Source organism: Colias philodice, chromosome 7 (genome assembly GCF_061535455.1).
Source record: "Colias philodice isolate Cphi_HAF_F1 chromosome 7, ilColPhil1 Martin Lab GWU primary, whole genome shotgun sequence".
Classification (NCBI taxonomy): domain Eukaryota; kingdom Metazoa; phylum Arthropoda; class Insecta; order Lepidoptera; family Pieridae; genus Colias; species Colias philodice.
This window is the reverse complement of record NC_143092.1, coordinates 959206-978071: the sequence shown is the minus strand read 5'-3', so window position 1 is coordinate 978071 and position 18866 is coordinate 959206. Positions and strand designations below refer to the sequence as shown.

General features: G+C 32.2%; 1 protein-coding gene and 1 long non-coding RNA gene across 5 annotated transcripts in view; one reads left to right on the top strand and one right to left on the bottom strand.

The window, feature by feature from the left end:
* Nucleotides 1–3697: 3697 nt before the first annotated feature.
* Nucleotides 3698–8890, bottom strand: LOC149486902 (uncharacterized). Its single transcript, XR_016315829.1, has 3 exons — nt 8826–8890; nt 8562–8659; nt 3698–4148 (listed from the first exon to the last, which is right to left on the bottom strand). It is a non-coding gene; the product is annotated as an uncharacterized LOC149486902 (long non-coding RNA).
* The window catches only part of LOC149486901 (uncharacterized), a 53178-nt gene continuing 41832 nt past the window's right edge, over nt 7521–18866 (top strand). Inside the window, exons 1-2 of one of the 4 annotated variants that reach the window (XM_089696968.1) lie at nt 7521–7598; nt 7750–7846. In XM_089696968.1, the coding sequence (XP_089553094.1) occupies nt 7536–7598; nt 7750–7846 (160 nt within the window). In that variant the 5' untranslated portion in view covers nt 7521–7535. Of the gene's footprint in view, nt 7599–7749; nt 7847–9038; nt 9187–16776; nt 16924–18866 lie in introns of those variants that run through there. The other 3 variants (XM_089696969.1, XM_089696965.1, XM_089696966.1) reach the window with 3 other exon arrangements.

The window sequence follows — 18866 nt, the reverse complement described above, 5'->3', positions numbered from 1 at the left end:
ATTTTGGAAACGATCGGTAGAAGGCTTATGGGCCTATATGACTTCGCCTCTTCAGGTTTTTTGTTTGGCTTAAGCAACATGATAATCATCCCGACTTTCCATTGATCAGGGAAGAATCGTAGCCTCGTTATGGCATTGAAAAGAGACGTTAGGTAGATCATTCCCGATTCAGGCAGCTCTTTTAATAAACGATTGGTGATGAGATCGTAACCAGGTGATTTTTTTGGGTTAGAGCACTTTATAGTATTGCTGATCTCCTTTTTTGAGAATTTGGGCGGGGGGTTTTCCGTATCCACATCTGTGCCCAGAAGGTTGTTGACAACTTCGAGGTGATCTAATGGGCCTTCATATGGGTGAGGAGAGAAAACGTTCATCAGATGATTCGAGAAGCACTTAGCCTTCTCTTGGTCTGTTCGGGCCCAAGTTTCATCTGTTTTTCTAATGGGGGGTGATATTCTGACAGGTCGTTTGAGTTTTCTGGTGGCCTTCCACAAGGAGTAGTCTGAGGAAGCGGTGGAGTCCAGTCCCGATAGGTAATTACTAAATCTTACATTACGATCTAGATCTAGTGTATGCTTCAAGTCTCTGATGATGTGATTAAGCTGCTTTTTAGTATTGGGATTTCTAGTTTCTTGCCACTGTTTACGTAGTTTCCTTTTTAATGCTACCTTATGAAGTACGTGTCTGGGGACAGGGTTATCTGTCCTTGGAGGTTTCGATGGCGGGGTCGACGACCATGCTGCATCTTGTACACTACTATTGAAAAATTCCACTGCTTTTGTTATGTCATCTGCTGATTTTAAACGGATTTGATTAGTAAATGCCTTATCGACAAGTTCTCTAAAAAGTGGCCAGTTAGTGTTTTTATTGTGTAGTGTACATTTTTCTATTTGTGTTTCAGCGGCAGTTTGAACATTTACTAGAATTGGGGAATGATCGGAGGACAGATCTAGGGAACCTTGACAGGTGATGTTGTTCTTGGGGATTCCTTTGGTGATGCAGAAGTCTATAAGATCCGGAATTTTATTTTTGTCAGATGGCCAATAGGTGGGTTGTCCAGTAGACACAACTTCCAGATTCTTGGCTTGGACGCATCTGAGAAGCTCTCGCCCTCTAGGTAGTATCAACCGGGAGCCCCAAAAAGTATGCTTTGCATTATAATCACCGCCCGCAATGAAACGGCGACCAAGCGTTTGAAAGTAGTCGTTAAATTCTGCTTCTTTTACAGTGTATCTTGGTGGTAGGTATAGTGCTGAAACCGTAATATCGCTGACCCAGTCACTTATTACTACACTTGTTGCTTGAATATAATTTTTTGAGTAAGAGCCCAGAAGGTAGTGTTTTAACTTCGATTTGATAAGAACAGCTGAACCACCATGGGCCTTGTTGTCTGGGTGGTCTGTGCGATATATAGTATAACCTGTTATTGTTAGGTAGCTCTTTGATGTGAAGTGAGTTTCGGAGATAAGCATTATATCTATGTGGTTCATTTTGAGAAATATTTTCAACTCTTCTGAGTGGTGTGACAAGCCGTTCGCATTCCATACGCCAATAATTAGTGCAGTGAATGTGTTTGGATATTGGCAATGACTTCGGTTAACGTTTTTGTCATAATGAGCATTTGGTTCATAAGAGTTGTTAATAGATCCCGTATACCGTTTAGATCGCCGTTAGTTCCAGCTTTGTTGTTTATGGTTGATTCATTATTATTTTCAATGTTAGGTTGTTGCGCACCTTTTGTGACAGAAGCGTAAGTTCTTTTGCTGTTAGAACTATGTAATTTTACATCGGGTTGATTTGTTCTTATGTCCATCATTCGTTTCCTTATAGGGTGTGGTGCAGGAAATTTAATTTTTTGCAGTTCTTGGTACACTATGCAGCCTTTATAATTAGCGGGGTGGTTTCCACTACACAGTATACATTTGACATCGATTGATCTTTCTTTTCGAGGACACTGGGAGGTATGATGTGATTCAGCGCATTTTACGCATCTAGGTTGCCTGTGACAGAATTTTTGTGTGTGGCCATATTCCTGGCAGTTAGAGCATTGTGGAATTTCTCTTTTTGGTCTTGGTGCTTCGATGACTATGCGGCAATGGAGTAAGGATGTAATTTTATATACGTCCTTATTGTTTACATTAGGCTCCAGATCGATGCTCCACATTGGAAGAGCTTGCTTTGATATTCTGTTTTTGATATTCCAGATGTTACGAACTTTATGATCCAATTCTTCAAGGGCTGTTTTGATGCAACTGGATACTTAAATTTGAATAGATACTTAGTAAACAAGATTTATGTAAGGATGCGTTATCAGTCTCCATTAGGTGAAACAGCGGTCAAATGCTAAATTGAAATTGATTGAATGGAAAGAAACATCGGAAGCATAAGGAGAGTATAGACATTAGAGATATGGATAATATTGAAAAACATCATTATTTGAGTTAAATTTCGTAAAATCAGAGATGACCAGTTCAGAGCGTTTCTTAAAAAGATCGGGACAAATTATGCAAGAAAGGATTTATACATTATTAATCTTATTCAATTATTTTCAACTTATATTAAATTAGTAAACGTTATCATTAGCTACAAAATTGAAATAAATCTACAACGGTCTCCATATAACTAAAACACCGCATCAAAAAGCGCGTTCCACTAGCTCATAGTAAACGGAGCTTAACCAATCTTTCGAATAGCGTGGCGTAGGTAGTTGAATGGGATATAATTGGCCCAGAGGCGAAGTTAACCCGTCCGAGCCATCCGATAATATTGTTACGGGTTAATTTGTATGATTTGGAACACGCTCGATTCAGCGGTGGATTAGTTAAACCGTGGTTTTGGTTTTTATTGGCTACTTATTAATAGGTATTATTAGGTATTATCCGCTCCAGGCTTTGATTCGACCGGCATACAAAAGTAGCCTATGTCACTCGGTAAAGATGTAGGGTCCTACTCTATAACAATATTATAAAGTTGTAGAGTAGGTATGTTTATTTGGTTGAACGCGCTTGTCTCAGGATCTACTGGTTCGAATTGAAAAATTATTAAGTGTTGAAATATCCATTTATCGACGAAGACTATTAATAATAGAGGCTATTATAACAGTATAGGTACGACCCATTGATAGAAGTAGAGCAATATCCTAAAATTATCGCGTTTAACCAAACAAATAAAAAGTGTAGCTTCATAATATAATTGTAGATTAAAATTTAGCGCAGATATTATTATTTATATAGGTATTAAGTATCTACTTTTGTGCTATCTATTAATTTGATAAGTTTCTCATTGAACTTGCAAACAATTACCATCAATTCAAACAGAACATTATACAAACAAAATACATCAAAAACATAGAATCCACACATGTTCACCTCAAATAATAAAACCACATCACCTGTCGACGAGAAGCCATAATGGAGCTTTTATCAATACACCATGAATGAATGACCATTTCATTCAAAAGCCCATCATAATGTGCACAGGAAATACTGAGAGGCATTCCCACAAACTTACAGCGGCTCAATAATCTTACTTATTTGAGATCGCTTGTTTTAATGATGGTAATCAAATTTTATGTGCTCATTATTTGACATTTATATGTCATAATTGATGATTTTTGTCGTCTTGATTTGGGACAGAAAATTTTAAACTTTTTAATTAGATATGAGACTGAATTTTACTTGTGTTTCTTCATAGCGAAATTTAAATTTTCAGAACTCAATTTGTTTTAAATAGCTTGTAAATACGTCAATATAAACTTACTTAATTTACGTAGTAACTCAGATTACTCTTTAGGAATTTATTCGATATGGTTTTGCGTTTAAATCTTCAATTTTCAAAATCTATACTATCCACCTAAAATTGAACACAAGTAACGTATATACCTATAACGTATTATATTTACATTTAAATCCGATGGGAACAACAATCGTAAGCGACGGAAGTGGCCTGTGGTTGAGGTCCAATCGATCCAGTGTCCCCTCTTCCTAACTTGGTTACACCGTTCGCGTTGGGTGTAAAATCGATATTTCCACAATAAAAATAAAGTAAAGCAACGTTATTGATCGTTATCATATTAACGCGAGTCAAATTACTCAAATATTGGTGGTTGAGGTTCAATCGCTCCAGTGTCCCCTCTTCTTAACATTGACCTGTAACAAAATGGAAATCTATGAAATACAGTATACCTACTTGAATTTTAAAGGAAAAAGTTATCTAAACTCAGTGTCCCCTCACAAGTCACTCTGTTACAGCATAAATTTTTACCTCAAATATAATATAATAATATAATATCAATATTTATAGAATAAAGAATACGGATAAATACGGAAATAAGAAACTGAAACGGGTCTGTATCATCGAAGTTAAAATTTCAATACAGTGTAAAATAATTTGGAAAATCCAAAAGTGCACGCCTCATAATTTTTTTTTAATAAATATTTATTAATTATTATTTTTGTTTATTTAATAACAATTAAACCACATCGAATCAGACCCTGAAAAATGAAAGGGTTCTATTCCTGAGCATACTCAAGCGTAAGAGAAAAAAAAAGACTCGATTAGTAAAGTATTTCGGTCGCTATCGTGTTAACAAGAAAAAGGATCCGCACATACAGACACACGGACGTCCAAGACAGAACTTTTTTAAACTGTTTTTTAACTAGTTTAAATAACAAAAATGACATCAAAAATATCATGAACGTTAAAAATAGTGTTTTTTCTTAATATGTGTGTGTATGTATTATCTTACAAGTGCAATGTATGATACATAAAGACATTTTAAGTTTGAAAAATCAGATGTTTTGCGCGAAGTGACAGTAGTACCCACCTCAACGCTTCGCTTATGAGGCGTGCAATAAATAGACTTACAGCACAGATAAATAGCACTAAATAGTTACTACCGGACTGCCCACGTAGTATACTTGACAATCTATAATCCCTACTATATATAATACGGGAACTATATTTTCTATCACCAAAATTTATATTTATCATCAAGTTGTATCACCTAATAAATAGATCTATCACCACGAAATATTTTCGTTCTCAGATAAACAAAAATTGTTCCCAGGTATGAATTATCAAATTAATGTTAATATATGTGTAAAATAAGAGATCGATAACCAATAAAATTATATTGCATTACATGAATATAAACTTCGTTCTTTTAATAACAGTTTTGTTACTTAAATAATAGCTCTGTGCTCAGAATGGTAGATCTGTCACCAAAATCGATTATCGATCCCTGACTGCGACTCCTTTTTATTTGATATTTTGTCACCAATACAGTAGTAACATTTTATTTCGTTCAGATATTAAATTAATAGTAAGTATTCGCTACCAATTTAATACATCAATTTATAATTTTAATGAAAAAATGAACAAAGGGCCCAAGGGGCGGAGACAAATTGGCGCGCTTTAAAAATTGATTATTTTAACTTTAATTAAGTGTTTTATCTACAATTATGCTAGCCATAAGCCAGCTATTAAACCAGAGCTGATTATTCAGTGGTAATATTCAAACAATAAATATTGATTATTTTGACTTTAATAATTGTTTTATTTACTACTCTGCTAAAAATTTTATTTAAATAATTATAATTTATACTACCTACCAGTGGAAATTTAGAACCTTGGGAGTCTAGTTAAGTAGCAGAATCTTTTGGTTGAAACGATGATGACAACCCTAATTTTTTAATTGAACTTAATGCAATTTTCTAGTAACATAATATGATTTATTGGTGATCTCTTTAAATTAGTTTGCTTAAATACTTATTAGGACACACCTATTATAATACATACAAAAACATTTATTTGGTACTAGACCTTATATCTCAGGATTTTAGGTTATTTATTGTGGAACTGATTTTGCATTGTATGGTGACTACCTGTGGTGACTACATTTTGGTGACAGATCTACTATTTTGAGGACAAACCCTATTATTTAAGAAACACAAAACTAATTAAATTGGTGATAGCTTAAATGATACCCATATAATACTAGCTTTCCGCCCGCGGCTTCGCCCGCGTTTTCAAAGAAAAACCTGTTCCCGTAGGATTTCTGGGATAAAACCTATCCTATGTCCTTTCTCGGGTATCAAAATATCTCTATACCAAATTTCATGCAAATTGGTTCAGTAGTTAAGGCGTGATTGAGTAACAGACAGACAGAGTTACTTTCGCATTTATAATATTAGTATGGATTATAAATGCGAAAGTAACTTTGTCTGTCTGTCTGTCTGTTACGCTTTCCCGCTTATACCTCTCAACCGATTTTGATGAAATGGCACAGATAATCTTTAGACCCTGAGAAAGAACATAGGCTATCTTTTATTGCGAAATATGTACCAAGGGCGAAGCCGGGGCACTAGTTAATAATAAATCCTACAGTGGACATTCTAACGGTTATCGTATTTGTAATACAATCGGAAGGTCCTAGATTCAATTCCCAGTGCAATAAAGAAAGTCTACCTGGGGAATGATGACCTAACAGAAATACCTATAACCCTTTGGGACTAAATTGTTTCAGTGTCCCTTTTTATATCAAAACAGTTCAATACAGACGTACAAGAAGTAACTTATACAAATACTAGCTTACCGCCCGCGGCTTCGCCCGCTTTGTCTAAAACCTAATAAATTATATACTGAAACCTTCCTCTTGAATCACTCTATCTATTAAAAAAACCGCATCAAAATCCGTTGCGTAGTTTTAAAGATTTAAGCATACAAAGGGACATAGGAACAGAGAAAGCGACTTTGTTTTATACTATGTAGTGATGATACAGAAATAGGTCTGCAAAAATTTTCAATCTAAATTTCATCCAAATCGCTGTAACAATCCTGCAATCCATGTAATCATAACAAACAGACAGACTTTAACATTTACATTAAGTATGAATATACCTAATATTTTCTTTACCATACACTAAGTCTTCCATCAAGTCAAAACTTCATAACTCCTTTGAAAATAGCACCTTTAACAAATTCAAATTTCAAATCAAGAGGAAAGCAATTCAAATGGAGATTGGATAAAGTTGAAATAAGCTTTACGAACTCTTGATATAACCAAGTTTAATAAACTTCATATTGGCTCGGTGATTTTATTAAGTAATTTCATAGAATCATCCTTATGAAAAGGAAATTTGGAATTTCGATATAGCGGTGTGTTTAGGTATCTATTTCAATTTCATGGAAATAATTTGCTTATTAATATTGTTATTTTGTTGAATAAACAGTTTTACGAACTAGTTTAAAGGATTCTGAATAAAGTCTATGTTTACGATAAATTTCAAATTCATAATACATAATTGAATGTTGTGCTTAAATTTAAAATATATAATACAACATAATATAAAAGAACAAAATCTATTAAATTTATCGCAACTAGAAATTCACACTTACCTTTTAATAATTGTGGGTAGATTATACTTAAACAATATGTACTTAGTTACATGAATACATTTTTTTTCGTATATTGTTTTTATTATCTTCAATATTTATTTTTAATTTTTTCAGGTGGTCCTGCATAAATAAAGAAAATGCAAACAAAAAATATAAACCTGACTCAGGAGCAAAGGAATCAAGACAGCTGCGATCTTGATGTAAGTAAATTAGCGCCATCTATTAATTCTATCGCGAAACACGTCGTTCCATTCGAACGGCGAATTTATGAAATCATAATTTCATGCTAATGTCAGCGTGATCCGCTAGATGGCGCTGAACACAAAAGTTGAAAGTGAAACCTTGTTACAGAAAATGTGCCGGCAAGATATCTCTCCTATCGAAGCGCCTGGAAGTCACTGTTTTCAGAACCAAGTCACGGGCGCCACGGTCGGTTCTACGTATTACGGTCAGTATGCAATATGAAATTAAATTCAAATGAGCATCGGTTATTTCTCACGTGGCCACTTCTTTGAATACTTGGACAGTTAGAGATAACATCTAGTGACATTTTGACTTATTTTGCGCCAAGACGTGAAACTGGCCTTAAAATTCAATACACATTTGTGTATTGACGTTTTATTTTTTATTTGGTGCAAATTCAGTACCTACTAACTTTACAACCTACTAATAATAATTCTACTGGGCTGTATCAATAAAACGTATTGTATTTTTTGATTAAATCAAGATAAGCGTCATGTTTACCTGCAGAATATTTTTTTTTGTTTTGCGCTTAAATTTAATATTCCCAGCTCTTTTCCCAGCTACGCAAATGGCCAATGTCTAAAAAATGAATCGCTAAATGTGTTGGTGAGCGCAAAACTCGAGAACAAACGTTGATTATTTTTTTATAATATCCCTTGAAGTACGAGGATGGTTCCTATGGTGAGAAAACGTAAACATGTAGATACTTACTAAGTGTCCGATTTGTAAAATGCTTTCGGTGTTAGATAGCCCATTTATCGAGGAAGGCTATACCTATGTATAGGCTATATTATATCATCACGCTTTAGACCAACAGGAGTGGAGCACAGCGGGTAAAACTGCAGGGCACAGCTAGTAAACTATAAAAACTTAAAAAGTATAGTTTACCTCTTACCATAAGTAGGTACTTACTTACTTACCTATAATTTATGTGTCTGTGTGATGTCCGAAAACGCCGATTTTGCATATTTTACCATGTGGTAAATCGGCGTTTTAAATGTTTACCTGAATACCTTATCTGTATCCAAAGATCAATTTAATAACATAATAAAGTTCTATCTTGTAATTTAGGTATAAGTAATAAGATCTTACGTAAAGATTAAGCAAATTTTACTTTAAAATTTCATTTTTTATTCTGCTTTAGCGTGTTTATTTGTTTAAAAGCATTATCATTATTTACTTACCGCAAACTTTGAAGTATTTCACAATTCCAATACAATTCTGTACCGATAGCGTAGCTGAACTAAACGAACGCTAAAAACGAATAAATTTCAATAATTCGCGCATTATAAGTAACGCACGAGAAATTCCACATTTCCTTCCTGCTTACCGCGTGGAACAGTGTGTAGGCTGCTGAAGATTTTATTTACCACAGGCTAAAAAATTAAAAGTATAACGTCACAGATAACGAAAAAAAAACATGTGACAATTTGCGCGCCAAAAGTGACATAAGAAGTTATGCATAATCTGTGAAAGTGAAAGTGTCAAAAATGGATCCCCGAAGAAGAGCCATTGTTGGCTCGCCACTTTTATATTCCATGCTGGGTAAATATTTATTTTTATTTATTGAAACGTATCAATTAATTTGAAAAGTTTATTTTTAGACGAAAACTTACATTAGGTGATTATGAAACAATAATTATTATGTAATTTGTTTTTAATAATATTTGAAAATCATCATGTATATTTTTGTAAGAAAAGTTAGTTAAACATAATAAAGATGTAGTAAAAAGCGAATAAAAATATAAAAAAATAGAATTTCAATACAAGTTAGAATATGTAGGTACCTACATCTTCTTATGAAGATAAAATTGCTGAATTTATATTGAAGAAGTATCTCTGTAGTCTGTAGTAAGATATAATAGAAGAATATTAACTAGGTTTAGATAAAAAGTAATATATTTTCCACTTGCGTGATTTTAAAGAATCAGCTTGCGTGTTATCGTCGAAGACTTAGTTTTTACCTGACCCTTTCTGTAATGACTGCATTTTATGTTACGTTTAAAGTTAATTTAACTGTCAATACATAACACGTCTAAAAAAAAAGTAACTGAGGAAATGTTCAGTGCTTGTGTAAACTGAATATGTCATTACAATTAAAGTATGTATTTATTTTAATGATATGGTAACTTTGTTTATTTGTTTGTAGATAATAGGTAGGTAACGTTAAAGAAAACAATGCGACATTTAACTTTCTATTAAATTAAATATGTTATATGACAACTTCACGACATTCAAAACTGTTTATATTTCAGCATTATGTCAAGAATTCCTATACAATTTGCCCTAAAAGGACTGAAGGTCTTAAAAATGTCATGCTATTTATAATCATTATTTCTATTGCAATATGAGTACGTAATTTTTACTGCATTATTACGCAGGATAAACAAGCTAGCATTTTATCAGATCTGCATTTTCGTATGTAGGTGTGTCCGTACCTCGTTTCTGAGAACTGATGGGAACAGACCTATTAGCGTATAATGATGGTTTGAATGCAAATTTAGAAACAAGTTGCTTTTGTAAGATTACAACTTGCAATTTTCTATGGATTTGATATCATTGTTACATCAAAAAAGAAATAATAATCTCTAGGAAAAATAATTGTTAATAGAATTTTACGCGAGAAAAGAATTAACCCGTTAATTGCATTATAGAATTTATAGAGGCAAAATTTTTCATTTCATTATTTAAATAATTTTTTGCTTTTAAGATTAAAACAATGTCATAAACAACATGTTTACAAGAAACATGGAAACAAACTTAAAAAATAACTGGCCCCAATACTTTTAATGAGCATTAAAAATGCTATGCTACTGCTACATGATGCGAATATTTTGCAAACAATAAAGATGATAAATTTAAAAACCTTTTCAATCTACGTTTTCGTAATAAACTATGACCTAGTGCCAGTTACATGATTCAGATTAAAGATAAACCTAAGATTTCTGAACGCTTTTTAGGATTCAATATACCTACGCATATTACGTGAACAAAGACGGGCAGAATCTAACTATTACGTGATTTAATAATTTTAAACTAAAAATATTGAGTCATTATTATGCAAAATTACAACAAAGACCATCACGACCATATTTTAGCCATTGGTCATCGCTCATTAATCCCAAATGTATCAAGAAGAATAGAACAGAACATCCTATTACATCTCAAAATAATAAAAATAGTTAAAAAAAAAACTAAAATTACATTAAAACTCATAAAATTATTGTATTACCTATCAGTTGAGGTGTGTACTGTGTACGTTTGTTTAAAATTGGTCTTAATAGATTTTAAATTAGTATGTTACATAGAAACATAATATAAATTTACATATGAAGCTGATTTTTTCACGTGTGCAACCGGCCTATAACTAGTACACATTTTTCTAAGGTCACCATTAATCTTAGGCAACAGATTATGTAGGCGTCGTCAAATTAACTCTTACAGATCAAATGCAGGCAAAGCCGCGTCAAGGAAGTGTCATTTCGTTCAACAATTTATAATTTTGTCCGCCCACAAGCTGTCATATCAAGACATATCAAGTATTGGGAATAAATTGAACGAATTAAAAGTAATTTGTATTTACTTGGCGAATGTCTTTATTAGGTTACTGGTTTTTAATTTGCTGATATTTTTATTTAGATATGTCATAGTACGTAAACTGGTTCAGTATAGTAAGACTTGTATGAAAATAGAGGAGAATGATACCAGAAATGTTTTAAGTTTGTAGTATGATTGAGATATAAACCCAAATTGGTTCTAGAAAATACTAGATATACGGAATGTAGAAATTTTAACACCGTGGACACATTTATTTCATAATAATATTATCTGATCAAACAATCTGGGTAATAATGGGATAATCGAAAATATTATGCTTCTTTTTTATATTTTTTTAACATATTTTGTAACCTAAAACTATTTCTAATCATAAAAAATACTAAAACACGGCCAAGTGCGAATAAGAATTACCTAAGTACTAGTTTTGTTAACACGATGTTATCATTAAAAGCTAAATAAAAAAAAATCATTTATATTGATTATTGATTATTGTTTATTATTGTTATAATATTGCCCTCAGGGTTCAATTGACCTTAAATTCACTATTAAACGTTTCTCTGTCTACGCTATTAAATGTCACATTGTCCATCACATCGATTTATGTATAATCAGCAGCAATAAAGGGTTAAAATAATGCGTGCTAAAAATGTACCAAATGTCAATTTTAATATTACCTTTTGTCTATTTTTAATGAACACTACAGTATTAAGTCATATAGTTTATACTTTATGGTGCACAACCTCTTTGATGATACATTGCGTTATCTGTGGTTCGTCTTTTTGGCGGAAACATGTTATTTTTTTTTTGTATAATAATATGTCAAATATACAACTTATTTTTGAGTATCATTTAAATATCTTAAAATACGATTTTCCTATCCTTTTTTTAACGTAACATCACAGGTTTAGGAACATCAAAACAAATACTATTATTACCTGACTGTTAGGCACCTGCCTGCCGGCTGAGGTCACAAATACAGGGACCCGTAACACCTGTATTAACTTAGGGTTGATTGGGCTAAGAAAAACGCGATTTTAAGGTAGGTACGTAAACATGTTTGCGGGTTTTGAAATGATTAGGTAATAGGTATACATATTGAATTTAAATAGAAGAGAAGGTATGTACTTAAGTAGGTAAATATTAAAAATGGTAAATTAATAAGGGTAAATAAACCCTTATTAATTAAGGCATTTTTAATACTTAATACTACCTACTCATCGAGATATATGTCTACGCAAATTTCAAAGATTTTGCTATTTTATCGCCGTCGTAGGACGTCGCGGTCGTCGACGGTCGTCGTTTTAATTTCATTGTTCAGCACAAGTTCAACACACACTGAGATAGATATTTATAACATTATTTTTATCACTCTTACATAATTCATAATTTAAAAATCGCCCTTTTCATAGCTTTACGTAAAAGCAGTGACGGTTAGGGTTGATTGGACGTATGCAATCTATTTTATTTTACAATGCGAATATCTTTAACGAGGGCACATGGCCATCTTCGATGACACCATTACGATTGCGTTTTCGCTTCGACTTTTTTCGGATGACATTTATTATTTTCTATATAGTAAAATTTTCTATACGGTAAGTAGGTAAAGCTGATATTTTTTCTTTGAACAAATTTATTTTCAAAAGTATTTCAAGGGTAAAAATATAGACGACATACAAGCATGAAGTAGTAACAACATAAGTATTTTTTGCACATTCATCTAATGCAAACCTATTATTTGAACATTACGATTTCACTCATATATATTACATACTAGATAGTATCACTTACAAATTTCAACACAACTAAACCAAGGTTAAGTTAAACCAAAGATTTATTCTAATCGTAATAAAATTGATGTTTATTAACCGTTAAATAACAATCTAAACGACATTTCAAACGCAATATCTCTATTCGATAATTATACAGCAACTAATTATTCTAAACTCTTAATGTATTTTTAATCGCAGTTTATTTTTACACAAAGCTTTTTGGCCTTTGTAAATTATAATCTAATAGATATTCGAGTCAATCAATCAATATAAAAAATTCATTGAATTGTTAAAACAAATGTTGTATAAAAAATAGTTATGTCGTACAAAATGTTGAACAAATCAATTATAATTTATTAGCTAACTTATATCAAAAGTATTTATTATCTGTGTAGTTAATAATAATGGATCTATCTATGACCCTTCTTTATATATCTCAAGATGACTTGATGGCATTTTCTTATAGCTACAGCTAAACTGAAAAATCAACATAATTTTAGCACGATCTAGTCTCAAACCCCTAATATTCTAACGTCCAAATCCAACCACCAAACCACTGGTACACATCAAACACTGGCTATTAATTAAATTACAATGTATTATAAAACTATATGAACGCAATCGCGAGTTTGAACGTAAGACGTTATTACGCCACGACACGCTTCGCAGTGCGTGGCGAGCTTCTTGTAAGCTTTTATTTAAAAATACAATATGTTACCTCATGGTAGGTACCTGTATATGAATAGGTATATGTTAATATTGATGAATTAATTTTGTGTTTGTTACTCTTTTTATTTTTGAAGGAAATTAATATAGATACCGGCTCCTGAATTGATTTGATGAAAGGTTTAAAAACTTATGTCACGCACAAGAAAATAATCAAGCAGCGTTGAATCATGGTTTGAGACATAATTATGACAAATTCATTCTATTGCACGCCTCATAAGCGAAGCGTTGAGGTGGGTACTACTGTCACTTCGCGCAAAACATCTGATTTTTCAAACTTAAAATGTCTTTATGTATCATACATTGCACTTGTAAGATAATACATACACACACATATTAAGAAAAAACACTATTTTTAACGTTCATGATATTTTTGATGTCATTTTTGTTATTTAAACTAGTTAAAAAACAGTTTAAAAAAGTTCTGTCTTGGACGTCCGTGTGTCTGTATGTGCGGATCCTTTTTCTTGTTAACACGATAGCGACCGAAATACTTTACTAATCGAGTCTTTCTTTTTCTCTTACGCTTGAGTATGCTCAGGAATAGAACCCTTTCATTTTTCAGGGTCTGATTCGATGTGGTTTAATTGTTATTAAATAAACAAAAATAATAATTAATAAATAATTATTAAAAAAAAATTATGAGGCGTGCACTTTTGGATTTTCCAAACTATATTTTACCTTTTACGGGAGTAAATAGACGGAACTTTGATCTATGATCTATTTTTCATTGGGAAATACAACCTTGAATGTTTACTATTTTGGAAACCCACTTAATAAGTTTTTATGACTTTTAAACAACAACGTTTTGCCTTACATATTAATATAATCAATAGTTGTCGGTAATAAAAACCGAAAATTTGGATATGTAGGTGTTTATTGCTTTTCAAACAAAAAACGAAACGCGGATATTTGGTATCCAAATATATCATGACCTAGAAAAAAAATTACGACTAGGTATCTGATTTCCACTGCACAAACTTTCCATAGTTTAAAGATATGATTCCCGGCCACTGATATCTTTCAAGAAATAAACTGATAAGCAAGAGACTCTTCATTCACGAGCATAGAAAAAGACACTAAATCGAAGCACTAAAAATCATCATCATCATCAGTTCATTATGTTACCACTGCTGGGACACGGGAGGCCAAAATCCACCACGCTGGCCAAGTGCGGATTTGCAGATGTCACGAATATTCTTCGACATGTCGGTTTCCCCACGATATTTTTCCTTCACCGTCCAAGCTGTGATGATGTTTACATGAGCATATTTTAAAATTCAATTTAAAATTCACTTGCTGTGCCCCGAGGTTTCACCCGCATTGCTCCGCTCCTGTTGGTCTTAGGGTGATGACATATATATAGCCTATAACCTTCCTCGATAAATAGGCTATCTAACACCGAACCCCCCTAGACAAGTGGCTTTCTATTAGCGTAAAGTTCAATAGAATAGATTATGAATGTATGAAATTGACGTAATCAATCGTCGTCGTCGTCGTAATCAAACGTCAATCTCATACATTCATAATCTATTCTATTGAACTTTACGCTAATAGAAAGCCACTTGTCTAGGGGGGGCAGTAGTTCCTGAGATTAGCGCATTCAGGCAAACAAACTCTTCAGCTTTATAATATCAAGTATAGATTTGTGGGCAGCACACAAAACATAACAATGTCTTCAAAAATACATAACCGTGTGTAATTACGTCCATGTAACAATTACAAGCTATTCTTTACTAATTATTATCCACTGTAATGTGGAGCGTGCGAGTTTTTGCAATCACTCGATGAGGAAATACTTATAACATTATGTGGATTACTTTTTGCTCATCTAGGAAGTTTTGTTGTCTATACTTTCATAGATCTTTAAAAGAATTTATTTTTTAAGGAAAAATAGATTGAAATAAATATGGAGAAATACATTATTCAATGAAGTTGTTATATCAATGCTAATGTAAATTGAATGTAATTAAATAATTATATCGTTTAAAATGCACAAATTTATTATAAAAAATAGTGTCTATAAAAGAATATTGTTGGCGGCCTAGTCAGCAATCTCTTCCTACCTGATAAAAATACAAAGAAGGCAAGATAAGTACTGTGAATTAAACCAAAAACCAATTAAAGAATACCAATTTTATTTTATTCATTCACTTACACAACTTTCGGTTAGAAACGATGCATCTTCCCCAAAGCCCACAAGGGGATACGGGAATTCACTTTTAACACCTTCTAGAACCTTCTATTATGTATATAGCATTATTTGACGATTCAAAAGCGCATCTATACGAAGTCTGGTTGAATAAATAAATGTTTGAATTATCTGTGGTATCAAGAAATCACAAAGAACCCCAGATATAAACCTCATAACTCCCCCAAGTGACCACTGGACCCAGACCTCAACTCATTATATGGAGCAGCCACGTGTGACAGACGGTACTGCACTGTTTGTATAGAGCTACGTAGATTTAGAACTTCAATTTTATTTTTTAAAGGATTGCCATTTTATTATTGTAAAGGAATTATTTTACTTGAAGTCAGTTCTTGAGTCTAGCCCAGAATTAAGCTTCACTTCTGGGGAGAACGCTGAATACCAATAATTGATGTTATAAATTATAATATTTCGCTTTGTATTTTTTATTGAATTAAATGCCTTTAAAAATATGTATTAAGATAAGTAGGTTAAATATTATTCGAAAACATATTGTGGTGATCAAATTAAATGAATCTAGGACCTATGTTAAATACAAACAATCTTATCAAAATACATTATTCTTTTGAAACAAAAAACTACAGATTTTAAAAGCATTTTTACCTTACAATAACAGTTACTCAACTAAAAAAATACTTAAAATAGCCGCTTAATTAGCACTTAAAAAGTTTAATTCGCAATTTAATACAATAACATCACAAATGAACAATGACTGAAATAACTTCTTAATTAGCTCTATCTTATAATTTAAATTAATTATAATATGGTCCCGTTGTTATTACTCAATTGTTTCCAATGTCGCGTCTATTTTTCTCAACTCTTCACGTCACAGTATGGGACTACGAAAGTTGTGGTTTGAAAGACGCTCAGTGTTATTTCTGCGCTTGCGACTCTATGTCCGCCAATCAAGTGCAGTTCCAAATTCAAATTTTAATTCTTTTTTAACTTTTCCGCCAATCAAATGCAGTTCCAAATTCGAATTTTGTTTTTTTTTAACAGTGCAATGTAGTGATGTGCGTATGTGATTTGTGTAATGTAGTGATGTAATCAATTGTGTTGGATTTTTATTGAGGCTTTTAAATTTAAACGTTTTTATTTTTTAATAATAAAATACATAGAATGGTGTTTAAATTAAGGACAACGGTATTATTATTAGATGATGCTACGATATTACGATATAGAGCATTAAATCACCAAGTAAACCAATTTTGAAACTCCACCCTCATTTTTTATAATAATAGGATAAATCATAGATGCGTAGTCAATTATTTTAAATAGTTATCTTATAATAGAAACTTAAATACCTTTTATTTTTAATGGTAAGGTACCAGTTTTGATACGAAAGAGTTTTTATAAAACAATTATAAATATGATTATACAGTAAAGAATATAGTACATTTTTAACGTAAAAATGTTTTGTTATAATTCAATATAAACTAAATCTTAAAAAAATATGAATATAATTTTGTAAGCCTGCTTAATCTTTAAAGAATAACATAAACAACGTCACGCGCTAAAACTAGTTAAGAGATTAATCAATCAGATGTCACATCAACGCATTAAACTCTTAAATATTCAAGTTTTTACAAATGTTTGCTCTATACTAATTGACACACAAACAGACAAAATGAATATTCAATGCTATCTATTTATTTTTCTTGACTCTAAATATGCGACGAAATTGCTTTAAATATGCAAATACACTATTTTTTTATCACTTACCTTTACCATAAATCACAGAAGCGGAAATAACCGGCTGAACCACTTTTGATGAATTTTTATATAGATATAGATCTCGAGGAGGCTTCTGTTATTATTATCTTATATATATGTAATAATACTATTAAAAAGAAAATATCAACGACTGTAAGTCGACGCAAGTACAATTGGTTTTGTCTGTCTATCTGTCTGTGAAATTGTCATGGCTAAACCTAAATAGATTTAATGAAATTTAGCATGATGATAGTTGTAGAACAGTGAGACAAAAGCTTATTTAATCTGTAATAAGTGAAAATGATAAAACATAGCACGAGCTTATAGTTATGTCATGTTACACGCATGTGAAAAGAAAACAATAATTACCTCTAATAATTTTTAATTACAAAAGCACTTTGGCAACAAACTACATTTATATGATGAAATAGATAATATTTTCTAAAGATCAGTGCATCCGCTCCTTACTTAAGAGTCCGTTTATGGCACCCAGCGAAGCCTGTCGTTACGTTAGCTATGTAAGAATTACGCTGTTATATGTTGCAATGTTACGTACGAATATTTGCATATCTTCTTATTCAATGCAATATAAAAATGGTTGCCTGTAAAGTCGGTTTTACGGGCGAAGATTTTACGTGACAACGTCTTTTTCTCGATCATAGTTGAGTGGGAGAGAGACGCAAGGCATTCGGCGGGCCTCTCTCTCGTTCGGTGACTCATCGTAACGTTACCGAGCGTTACACTTTTTCATAAGTGACTCCCAGTCGCAACCTAATTTAAGACGTTGTCACGTCAAAAGTTGTTTGTTTCTTCATTAAAATAGATGAGTCTTACTTTTGAAAGGATTATGTCTAATGACTAAACCTTAGTAGCTTTTATAAGACAAATTTTTGCCATGCAACATACACATTTCTACTTATATGCATCATATTTTACTGTTTTTCAAAACATCGATGTCAATTCAGGCTGACTTACATAACCCTAAAATACGAAACGAAACAGAATTTCAAACAAAAGTTGCAATATAATATTGCACACATATGGAGATTACCATAATCTAGAACAAAAGAACTTAAGAAATCTGCAATATGTTTTTAACGGACACTTGCTAATTAGGACACCTACCGTTGCGCGTCTACGTGAGGCCAATATTTGTTCTATACTTCTGTATACCACATACGTTTATAAGTATTCCAGTATTGTGTGATTGAACGGTATTCTTATTTATTTTTACCTAAAGTTCCGGA